This window comes from Canis lupus, chromosome X, assembly GCF_048164855.1.
Source record: "Canis lupus baileyi chromosome X, mCanLup2.hap1, whole genome shotgun sequence".
Classification (NCBI taxonomy): domain Eukaryota; kingdom Metazoa; phylum Chordata; class Mammalia; order Carnivora; family Canidae; genus Canis; species Canis lupus.
Genome location: NC_132876.1, coordinates 43,406,367 through 43,419,075, shown reverse-complemented (window position 1 = coordinate 43,419,075; position 12,709 = coordinate 43,406,367). Strand labels below are relative to the sequence as shown.

Below are 12,709 nucleotides of genomic sequence, written 5' to 3'. Positions count from 1 at the left end.
TCATGATGATTTTTTGGAACTGACTCCAAAAGCAAAGGCGACAAAATCAAAAACAAATAGGACTATATCAAACTAAAAAACCTGCACAGCAAGGAAACCATTAACAGAATGAAAATACAACCCACTGAATGGGAGAAGATATTTGCAAATGATATTTCCAATAAGGAATTAATATCCAAAATATATAAAGAACTTATACTACTCAATACCAGAAAAACAATCCAACTAAAAATGAGAAGAAAACATGAATAGACATTTTTCCAAAGAAGATACACAAATGGACAACAGACATATGAAAAGATGCTCAACATTGCTCATTATCAGGGAAATGCAAATCAAAGTCACAATGAGATACCACCTCACACCTGTCAGAATGCCTATTATCAAAAAGATAAGAAATAACAAGTGTTGGCGAGGATGTGGAAAAACAAGGACGCTCATACACTATCAGTGGGGATGTAAGTTGGTACAGTTACTATGAAAAACATTATGGAGGTTCCTCAAAAAATTAAAAATAGAACTACCAATGATCCAGTAATTCCAGTGCCATGTATTTATCTGAAGAAAATGAGAACACTAAAAAAAAAAAAAGAAAAAAGAAAGAAAATGAGAACACTAATTTGAAAAGATATACACACCCTTATGTTAATTGCATCATTATTTACAATTGCCAAGATATGGCCACAATCTTTAGTGTCCATTGCTGGATAAATGAATAAAGAAGATTTGGTGTACAGAGAGGGTAGGGGTGGGGGGATGGGTGAAATAGGTGAAGAGGATTAAGAGTACAGTTATCATGATGAGCACTGAGCAATGTATAGAAATTGTTCAATCACTATGTTATACACTTGAAACTAATACATCATTAATTAGACTAGAATTAAGTTTTTTTAGAAAAAGAAGATTTGGTATACACACACACACACAAAATGGGATACTACTCACCCATAAAAAAATCAAATCTTCCCATTTGTGATAACATAGATGGAACTAGAGGGCATTATGCTATGTGAAATAAGTTAGACAAAGACAAATACCGTATGATTTCACTTATATGTGGAATCTAAAAAACAAATGAACAAACAAAACAAAACAAAACTCAAAAAAAGAGAACAGCATGGTGATTGCTAGAGGGGAGAAGGCGAAATGGTGAAGGGGGCCAAGAGGTACAAACTTTAATTATAAAATAAATAAGTCATGGGGATGTAATGTACAGCATAGTGACTCTAGTCAGTAATACTGTACTGCATATTTGAAAGTTGCCAAAAGAGTAAATACTGAAAGTTCTCATCCCAAGAAAAAAATTTTTTTGTAATACTGTATGGTGATGGTTGGTAACTAGACTTACTGTGATAATCATTTCATAGCATATATAAATGTCAAATCATCATGTTGTACACTTGAAACTAATATAATGTTATAGATAAATTATACCTCAATAAAAAATAAAAAGGAAGGCAGGCAAGGAAAGAAAGGGGGAAGAGACAGAGAACAAGAACAAGAACGAAAGAAAGAACGAAAGAACAAAAGAATTAAAGAACAAAAGAAAGAAAGGCAAGAAGAGGAGAAGAAAGTCTGGTTTTGATCCAGTATCCAAAATCAACATAGTAGACTTAATTGTTATGTTTCTTTTAGTCTGAGACAATCCCCTTAACTTGGTTTTAAATCCCATGACTGACTTTTTGAAAAGTCCCAAGCCAATTATGTTTCACAATGTGTTACACAGAGTGTCTGATTATTTTGTGATTTTATTCAATTAAACATTTTTGATAAGAATACTACATTATCTTTCAAAATGTCTCAACCATAGAATGTCTGTTTTCTTACGATTAGATTCACATGAGCCATTTTTTTTTCACATGAGCCATTTTTGATAAGAATATTACATATGTGATATTGTGTATTTCCTATCATGTCAGATCAAGAGGCACATCATCAAGTTATCCCACTATTAGTGATATTAAGCTTTATCACTTGATTAAAATGGTACTTGTCAGATAGTTCTGTTGTAAAGGCACATTTTCTTCTTTATAATTTTTAAGTAATGTGTGGAGTGATACTTCTGAGACCATGTAAATACCCTGTTCCCCAACAATCTTAAACTCAGTGGTACTAGCATTCACTGATGAGCCTTGCCTGAATCATCATGATGCTGGGGATGCAAAATGGTGACTTTCTCACCAAACTGTACAATTAAAGTGGGTGAAACTTATGGTATATAAATTCTACTTCAATAAAACTGCTTTTTAAAAATTAACTCAGTAACATGCGATCTGTATTGTGTCCATTCCTTCTAGCATATTTTTTCTGCCAAGAAATGACTGACAGTTGAAACATTTTATAAATGAGGCAAGTTATTCAAGATCAGGGTAAACTTAATATAAATGCTCTGTTGAAATTTTTTTAATTGCTGTTCTCTAATTCTATCATTCCTTCTACAATTATTAGCTGGCCCACTTCTATTAAGACTTCTCCCCCTGTACCTCCTATTTCTCAATCTCTCTCTCTCTCTTTCTCCCCCTCTCTCATCATTCAAGATTCATGGATTTTTCCTCCTCAGTGTATTATAATAATCCATTACTGATACTCTTTTTGATGTTCAAACCATCCTAATTTGGCCAATAGAATCCATTCAAACACAATCTCATGTCCTGAAATAACCCCATTAGTTTTGAACAATCTATTTTCTTGCATAAAAAGTTCCTAGGGGCACCTGTGTGGCTCAGTCAGTGAAGCGTCTGACCCTTCATTCCAGCTCAGGTCATGATCTCAGGGTCATGAGATCAAGCCCCAGGTCAGGCTCTACACTGAGTAAGGAGCCTGCTTAAGATTCTCTCACTCTCCCTATCTCTTTGCACCTCCCCCTCCATTCATGTTCTCACTCTCCCTGTAAAAAATTTAAAAAATAAAAAATAAAAAAGTTCCAAACTCACCCTGTATATTCCCTAAAACCTGAGATCAGCTATTTCCCCAAGAAGCCTTAGTTACTTTTAATGGGAATGGTATTTAGAAACAAAGATTTAGGTCCTTGATGGGGTGTTTATTGCTAATTGGGTTTGTCATTGCTTCCTGGCCCTTTATATAAAAAGAACAAGGTAATAGGAAGTCACACTAATATTTGCATCAAATTTATGATACAAATATAAAAGAATGAACAGAAAATATCTTCTCTTTTACTTTCAATGAAAATCTTGGTTTCCATTATCATTACTACCCTTATGCCTCTGCTTTATTCTACCATATATAAGATGGCAATAATATTGTTATATTAGAACACATATAACATAATATAGTATAATTCTGAAACTAACAATAACCTATTAAGAAAGTCTAAGATTTTTCTTAAAAGATTTTATTTATTTATTCATGAGAGACACAGAGAGAGAGAGGCAGAGACACAGGCAGAGGGAGAAGCAGGCTCCATGCAGGGAGCCCAACATGGGACTCGATCCCGGGACTCCAAGATCACACCCTGGGCTGAAGGCAGGCGTTAAACTGCTGAGCCACCCAGGGATCCCCCGAAAGTCTAAGATTTCTTTACAGTTCTTTTCATCCTTAAGATTACATCCTAGTACGAATGTACTATCAAGAATAACGCGTTCAAAAGTCATCTGAGCTGCATGATTATGTTATAGTTACATAGGTTTGTTTGGTTTCAGTTTGCATGTATTCAATTTTAGCATTTGTCTTTCTTTCCATTATTTTTGGCTTAAGTCTAATTTTTGAGTGTTTAAACTTTTATATGGGCCCAAAATCAAAACTACATACAAAGATACACTTGGAGAAGTCCTATTACTGTCCCTATCTCCTCTACCTCATTCCTATACAGCCCCTATTTTCATTAGCTTCTAATTTATTCTTCCTGTGTTACACTTTATAAAAACAAGCAATTATAGTTCTTCAGAATTAATATACATACTGTAAATTAAGTAATACCCCTAGAACCAAGTTCTCATTTAAATGTGGTCATGGTGCACAAAACCTGACTTACATCCATTGTCTAATTGCAATAATGGATATTTTCATGTACAAATAAACTCCCACCTGAATTCTGATTAATCCACTGTAGAGAGTCCATATGAGCATTCAGAATTTTGCAGATCTGCTGGAGCTAAAAACATATACAAATTTTTTACATTAAGATTATTCTGATATGGTAAACAAAACAAACAAAAAATTGAAATTAAGAAGTGACTTTTCATTTCTTTTGGTAAGAAATGGACTGAGGATATATAAAATATTAATGACATTTTTTGCTATTTCATATTTATAATGTTCATTACATCTTTATATTACTTCAATCTATTTTGTAACTGTGAAGAATGTGATTCCTATAATTCAATAAGACACTGACTACCACAGTACAAAAATAAGTAAAAAACATTTAAAGATGTTTCACAAGATAAGAAATTCATATAATAATTTTAAAAATTATGTTTTTCAACCAAATCAGCAATATTTTACATTCTATTAGTTTCAGGCATATAACTTAATGATTTGTTATTTGTATATATTGCAAAATGATCACCACAATATGTCTTGTTAACATCCATGACCGAATGTAGTTAAAAACATTTTTTCTCATGATAAAGCATTTAAAGATCTAATCACTTAGCAATTTTCAAATATGCAATACAGTATTATGAATAATAGTCACCATGCTGTACATTACATCCCCAAAACTCATTTTATACCTGGAAACTTATACCTTTTGACCACCTTCACCCATTTCACCCACTATCCACCCCTGCCTCTACAACCACCAGTCTATTCTCTCTATGAGCTTGTTTCTTTGGTGTTGGTGTTTTTAAATTCCACACATAAGTGAGATCATATGGTATCTGTCTTTCTCTGTCTTACTTATTTCACTTAGCATAATGTCCTCAAGGTCCAACCATATTGTTGCAAATAGCAAGATTTCCAAGTCAGCAAGTTTTAATAAATGGTAATACTCAGTTGTCAAGTGTGTGGAGAAAATAGGTACATTCCTATACAGCCTATAGTAATAAAAATTGACCCAACCCTTCAAAATGTAAATTTTTACAATATATATCAACAGTCTTAAAATATTTATAACTTTTAACTCAATATATTCTACTTCTAGGAACGTATCCAGAGGAAATAATCAAATCTAAGCATAACTGGTCATTACAGAACAATTTTATAATGGCAAAAAATTGGAAACAATATCTCCACCAATTTAAAAAAGTAATATAATATATTATGGTAAAGTCACTTCTAATGAAACATTATAGTCATTAATACTTTTAAAAAATTTCCAAAGTTTTCAAAGAATGCTTAAAATTGGGCAGTCCGGGTGGCTCAGTGGTTTGGTGCCACCTTTGGCCCAGGGCCTGACCCTGGAGACCCGGGATCGAGTCCCACATCAGGCTCCCTGCATGGAGACTGCTTCTCCCTCTGCCTGTGTCTCTGCCTTTCTCTCTCTCTCTCTCTGTCTCTCTCTCTGTGTCTCTCATGAATAAATAAATTAAAAAAAGAATGCTTAAAATTTTGAGAAAACACTGTGAAAGAATATGAAATGAAGACAGAATACAAAACTCTATATCCTTATGATTCCAATGCTATTTAAAACAAAAGAATTTTTACCAGCATAGCAAAAAGACTTGGAAAAAATATAGCAATATATTAGAAAGGTATTGATAATAGAGATGATTTAACTTTCTTCACAGATTTCCATATTTTCTAAGCATAATACATTGAGTAAGTATATGTATTAATTCTGTAGTGAGATATACTGGACATTTAAGAATGTTTTTAGAATACTTTTGATGATTATTCTAGTAAAGTCTAGTATAATAAAGAAAGTAGGAGGACATGAAAATGTTACCACACTTAAAAGAACAGTATGTAATGAAAATAGAAATTTAGCATATTTTAACATAACAAATAGAAATACAACTTGTGGTAGGAACAATGAGTTTTTGAAAGAAAATGTAACTGAAGACCATATGCCATAATATGGATCTGCTTAATAAAAAATTTAGGTGTTAGGTAGACTCTCCTATCTCACCCACACCCCTCCTCTGCATGGAAACAGTAAAAACAAACAGGTAAATCCCATCATTGTGAATATCATTAAATATCATTGCTATTTTCCTACCCTGGTGTATGGCCCACAGTAAAGAAGGTTTGTTGATCTGGTTATAATAAATTATCTACAAGAATATTATTGTTCAGCAAATGTTTCTCTCTGCTTCGCACCCGCACCCGATGATTTATGCTATCTGAGAAAAAAAGATGAATTGTTGCTGATCTCTTGCTTCTTTTGTCCTGCTACTGAGCTGCAATTATCTTTAATTGACTCATCTTAAATATCTCAATCACTCTTGTGAGGAAAAACAAAAACAAAAGACACACCATTTACTCCCCACTACCAAAATAAAATAAAACAGTTTAAGGCTAAGTAGAGAAAAAGGATAAAGATAGGATTACAGTCCTCTTTTACTAACTCTATTCAGAAACTTCTCTTATTTTAATTCAAACACAGACTAGACATCAGCTCTGCCTCATATCTAAATCTATATGTATTTATTCATAAAAATTCTTTTATAAAGTAAGTTTAGATTTTATAATCACAATGGTGAGCTAATATTTCATAAAAGGAAAACTTATATTCTGTCAACTCTTGATCATCTATGTGAACACAAGGAGATGGTAGCATAGATAATCCCAGACTAATTTATATTTGTCTTTGTTCAATTTTAGATTTGCCCAAAGTAGAGAATGGCATAATTTTTATAGCTAGAGGGGACTTCAAGATCATTTAGTCTACCCTTGACATTTTGCAAAAGAAGGAGCTAAGATCCAGAGAGATTAAGTGACTTAAATAAAACTCTAATGCTTTCTCAACTATACTATGCTGTCTCTTTATGATTAAAAAAGCTAGTAGTGTGTACATAGATAAAGAACTGTCTGTATGATTGGACAAAGAGCTTACTAAAGAATAATCACGATATATATCCTTTGTCCTCACCTACCCAGATCCCAGCCTCACTCTGAATTATAATCAACAGACAGAAAGTACAATGGAAGTTCCCACAATGGGAGATTCCTCTTACCATTACTGCCACAGAGTGAGAGAGGGAAAAGAAGAACTCCATTTAGTTGCTAAGACAATAGGGAAAGGTAGAGGAAATAGGCTCTTTAATTAGAGCATAGATAAAGGAAAAAACCCAAATCCTTTCTTATGGCCAAATTAATTCAAAACATCTCAACTCTGTAACTGGAGCCTCAGCTTTATTTTTCAATGCTAAAATACACTTACATTATGAGATAGGTAGCCTCTACAAGGCAGGTGGAAACCTAATAACCACATCTAACAAAGTTTCTATATATACAAAATATATATTAAGACTCAGAAATTATATTAAGAAAAATATTCTTTAAGACTCAAATAGTTGGCTTATCAAAATTTTAAGATATAACCTAGTCATAAATTAAGGATTGCCTGGATATACCTATTTTTCTTAAGATTTTATTTATTTACCCATGAAAGACACACACACACAGAGAGAGAGAGAGAGAGAGAGAGAGAGAGAGGCAGAGACACAAGCAGAGGGAGAAGCAGGCTCCATGCAGGGAGCCCGACGTGGGACTCGATTCCAGGTCTCCAGGATCAGGCCCTGGGCTGAAGGCTGCGCTAAACCACTGAGCCACCCGGGCTGCCCATGGATATACCTATTAAACACAAACATATATACTCACAATTGAATGAACACACAGATAAATATATAAAAAGAAGAATGAATTAGCCAGTGAGTAAGGGAATAGAAAAATAAGTACAGGGACATATTTAGCTATGTGAAAAACAGGGAGAAAACCCTGAAAATTTAGGGAGGAAAGTCATTTTTTTAATCCTCCTGGGGATAGTCACAAAAAACTCATAACCTTTTCTGTTCCTAAATATCTCCTGCCCTATTTAACTATATCCCAAAGTTCGTATCTGTAAAGGCAGATAAGGAGCACAAGAGGATAGGAGAAGGTGAGTAGCTAAAGGAACTCACAGAATACTAATTTCATATTAAATCTTGGCTGTCTAAATAGATAAAGCAGTTCACACACCGGGTCAGTAGTGTCAGCAGGACTTCCAAATGTATTCAGGTGCTCAATAATGTCCTTGAGATCTTGGGCCATTCGTTTTAGCTGAGCATCTATATTTTCTGCTAATCTGTAACTGAAAAAGCAAGTAAAATAAAATGATTATTAACAAGAAATGCTTTCTCCACTATGTCTTGTTACTGACATAGAAAGAGGATACTGCCAGTTGATTTGCACCAATTTCCCCTACCTTCTAAGTAATTTTCAGTTATAACAAATGGCACATTTTTATGTAGGCAGCATTCATGACCTTATTATTACCATCTTCTACAAAGACACCAAAGGTGAAGGCTTTCACCCATCTTGCCATTTTTGCAGTCACCTATTTACCCTCTGGATAATGTTCCAGGGAGCTCTGAAGCAATGAATCTCTTTTTAGCTCTTACAATGAACTCATAAGACATTTAAATACATGAGAAGTTATCGGATATTAAGCAGTATTCGGTAAGTGCTCAGATGTCTTCAATGTTTTTAAATATGCACATCTTCAAAGTAAAGTCTTATATAAATATACCCCATCATCCAACAAAAGATGTTTTGAGAAATGAGATTAACAATAATCAAAATTAGGTAAATCTGCTAAGTTCACAGCAAATATTAATTGGCTAAATTCTCAGATTTCCACCCAAAGTATTTACACATACATAAATACACACTTAACCTAGTCAATAATGTTTATGAATTAAAGTGATCAGAGTTTTTCAACCTTAATGTCTTATAAAGATTAAAGGATTCAATGAGATTTATTGATAACTATCCATTGCCTTTCTGTCCCAAAGTATTTAAAGGTAATTGATTACCTTGATTGCTGAAGATCCTACTAGGGATCCCACCACAATATAAATCTGACTACATAAAAACAATCGGAAAGAACTAATGTTTCAATTATTCCTTCAAATTACAATTAGGAACTCATGGCCAAAAATGTAACTCTCTGTTTCAAAAAAATGATAGAATTCTTAGAAAGCAATGCAAAGAAAAAAAAGATTCACAAAGGCTGAAATACAAAAGCAGAAATAGAACTAAGGTCCATACAGATTAGCTGTACTTACCATATTTAACATACTTACAGAAGAATTAATTTGCAAGGCTTTAGAAAATAAGCTCCATATTAACTCACTAATAACCTATTACTAAAGGGAGTCTGATTTGGTCTCAGCCTGGTTTATGTAGCACATTCAGACAAGTGTTTCCTAACAACACTTTATTATATGGCCGGATTACCAAATTTCAGTTATGGAGAGATAGTTACTATGGGGACGCTGGTAATGTTCTCAACAAAAAGACTGAATCACACACATAAAAAATATATTCAGCCCAAGACATTGACAAAATCATTCAATTTTGAAAGCTATGCAGTCTGCCCCCAGGTTAACAAATTGCCTTTAAAACAGCCAATGATTTATTATTGAAGCAATTGCATTAACATTAGGTTTAAAAGAGTCAATATAAATAGGAGACCATAAATATCGCATGATACTATGACACCACACACATGAAACTTGTATTTCTAATTTAAGAACAAATTTGACAAATATAAAAACTTTACAGTGGTCATGGATAAGCTTGAGATTATTAACTGTACAAAACGCTATAAAACAAAACTGCCAGAATGATTACTTCATTTTCAAGCACTCTGAAAAGATAAATGGAAAAGAGCCAAGTAAGTTGACAAATGCAACTACAAGAATTTGTCCTTTTCTAACAATTTTTCCCTGCCTTTCAATTTTATTTTCCCCCCTTTTTTTAAGTAGCTAAATTTTACCCCATTCTTTGATCTTTATCCAGTTACTTACGTCTTCCCATGCACCTTATCTGCATGCTGCAGATACACAGACCCACTCTGGTCCTTCACAAACTCCTCTAAAGGGGTCAAGAGATCTTCTAGTTCCTTCTGCTGTGACAGAATAAAATCTAATTCTTGTTCCAGCCTGAAAAAAAACAAGTCAACGGAAGAGCCAATGAAAGGAATTTGGAGTACAAAATAAATGTCAAAAACTGGGCAGATATGTTCTCATTCATTTGGGGAATATAAATAATAGTGAAAGGGAATATAAGGGAAGGGAGAAGAAATGTGTGGGAAATATCAGAAAGGGAGACAGAACGTAAAGACTGCTAACTCTGGGAAACGAACTAGGGGTGGTAGAAGGGGAGGAGGGCGGGGGGTGGGAGTGAATGGGTGACGGGCACTGGGGGTTATTCTGTATGTTAGTAAATTGAACACCAATAAAAAATTAAAAACAAAAAACAAAAAAAAAAACTGGGCAGCCCTGGTGGTTCAGCGGTTTAGTGCCGCCTTCAGTCCAGGGTGTGATCCTGGAGACCCAGGATCAAGTCCCGCATCGGGCTCCTTGTATGGAGCCTGCTTCTCTCTCTGCCTGTGTCTCTGCCTCTCTCTTTCTCTCTCTGTCTCTGTGTCTCTCATGAATAAATAAATAAATAAAATTTTAAAAAATGTCAAAAACTACAACAAGGAAAAAAAAGGACAAGAAATAGATCTTTAATCTTTCAACCTAGGGAGTCTAACATTCTACCTCTGTTGATCCAGTTTCACTTTTTCCACTTCTCCATGTAAAGTAGTAATCTATAAAGGAAAAAAAGAATATAATAATGTAAATCTTTGAATTTATGTTGTAATTTTAAGGTAATATTAATTTTCTCATATACACTTCAAATATGAACAATTTCCTAATTCAGGACACTCATTACATATGGAAAATATTTTTCAGTTGATCACCAATATTGGGATAGAAAATTAACCACAAAACATATCTGTGCTCTTGTGCAATGCAGGTAGATTAATGTGACTATCGTCTTACCTTCTCACCATTCTCAATCAATGTACGGTCCCAAGCATTGACCTGAGTGGCCTGGTGAAGAAAGTACTTCTCTTGATCTTCTAAATCAAGACTCCATTTGTTTATCAGACCCTCTAGCTGACCATATGTCATCACAGGAGTTACAATTGCACTAAAAAAAAGGATACAGTAAGATCATATGATCATACTTTTAAAAGTATAACTATATTTCTGAAATGAATAATGTAGGAGGATTTAGAGAAGAAAATATCACATGAATTTTTCAGACCTGCTCCCCAACAAAACCAGCACAGGTGGTAAAGATTATTTCAAAAACAATCATTTCAAAAGCTGTGGAAATTATCCTAAAGGGATATAGCAAGTTTTTTTTAAAAGATCTATTAAGAAATCTACTAAATTCCAGTAAGAACAGCTAAAGTCTGTGCCACACTTGCTTGCTTCCTTAACCCTCAGCTCAGCACGATGCAAGTTCCATTCTGGGTGCACATGGCCAGAGACAGGACTCCCTCTCCCCATAGCTCTTTGTCAAAATGATCCGTTCCCAGTCTAAGTAGTGGCCACAAAACAGTGTGCAGCTGATCTTCCATCCTCCACTTGGGCAGAACCAAGCAGAACTCTGACTCCCCTTCCAGGTGGTATCAAATAGGCTAAGCAGGTAGCTGATTTTCCATCCCGTGACTGGCAGAACCAGGCGATGCCCTGATTGCTTTGCTGGGGCAGTGTCAGCAGGGCTGAACAGAGAGGTAATCATCGATTCTCTGCTCAGCAGTGGCAGGTAGTGTTCTATTTCCCTCTACCAGGGTTGTGTTGGCACTGGCAAGTGACAAAGTGAATCTAAATAACCACCCAGGGGCAACACAACTTAATCAATCAGTGAGAAAGGGTTAGTTCCCACTGGGCTTCACCACTTGTCTTCGGTGTCAGTGGGACCCAATGGGGAGCTAACCTCTGTGCCCACCTGGCATGACTGAGACTGAACAAAGTGAGGCAAACTGGAGCTAGTCAGGACTCCACATCCCACCACCCTGGTGTCAGCAGGGCTTGATGCGGGGCTTAACCTCTGCAACCTACTGGGGAAAATCAAGACTGAAGGAGGGAGAGCAAAGCAGGGCTAGTCAGCACTCTGACCCCCTTCTCTACAGAGCCTGTGTCAGGGAGGCCCCAGTAGGGAGCCAAGCTTCCATACCAAACCAGCATCAAAAGGCTAAATGAAGTGATAAGAGACAGAACATTGCTATCCTGCTTCCTCACTCCTTCTGTGCCAGTGGTGCCCGAAAGGAAGCTGAAATTCTGCCTCCACCCTTCAGCAACTAAGCAGTATGAGTGGTCCCCCACTTCCTCTTGTTCTGGGGTCCAGAGACCCAGCTGCAAGCTAAGCCAACATCCCAACTTGACGCAAAGAAGTGGCGTGACCCATTGCCCCACATTCATGAGGAAGGGGTCAGAGGACTGAGGGGTTCCTGATTTAAAAAAGAAAATAAAACAGGGCCCAGACTCTCCTAACGTAATAGACTTAATGTCCAGGATACAACTGAAAATTACCTGTCCTATCAAGAACCAGAAATATCACAACTCAAAAGAGAAAAGACAATTAAAGGCACTGACAAGGAGAGGTAGCAGATGTTGGAATTCTCTGAAAAGAATTTGAAAGCAATCATCAAAGAATGCTCCAACAAGCAATTGCGAATTATCCAGAAACAAATGAAAACTAGAAAATCTCAGCAAAGAAACCGAAGTTATGGAAAACAATCAAATGGAAATGATAGAACTGA

At 35.3% G+C, this 12,709-nt stretch overlaps 1 protein-coding gene across 9 annotated transcripts in view; it reads right to left on the bottom strand.

Moving 5' to 3' along the window:
* NUP62CL (nucleoporin 62 C-terminal like) overlaps positions 1-12,709 on the bottom strand; it is a 94,178-nt gene that overhangs the window by 16,751 nt on the left and 64,718 nt on the right. For 8 of the 9 annotated variants that reach the window (XM_072818240.1, XM_072818241.1, XM_072818236.1 and 5 more), the window contains 5 exons: positions 10,938-11,088; positions 10,653-10,702; positions 9,915-10,049; positions 8,083-8,194; positions 4,045-4,111 (listed from right to left, as the gene is read on the bottom strand). In XM_072818240.1, coding sequence (XP_072674341.1) covers positions 4,045-4,111; positions 8,083-8,194; positions 9,915-10,049; positions 10,653-10,702; positions 10,938-11,088 — 515 coding nt within the window. The remainder of the gene's footprint in view (positions 1-4,044; positions 4,112-8,082; positions 8,195-9,914; positions 10,050-10,652; positions 10,703-10,937; positions 11,089-12,709) is intronic. The other variant, XM_072818237.1, reaches the window with a different exon arrangement.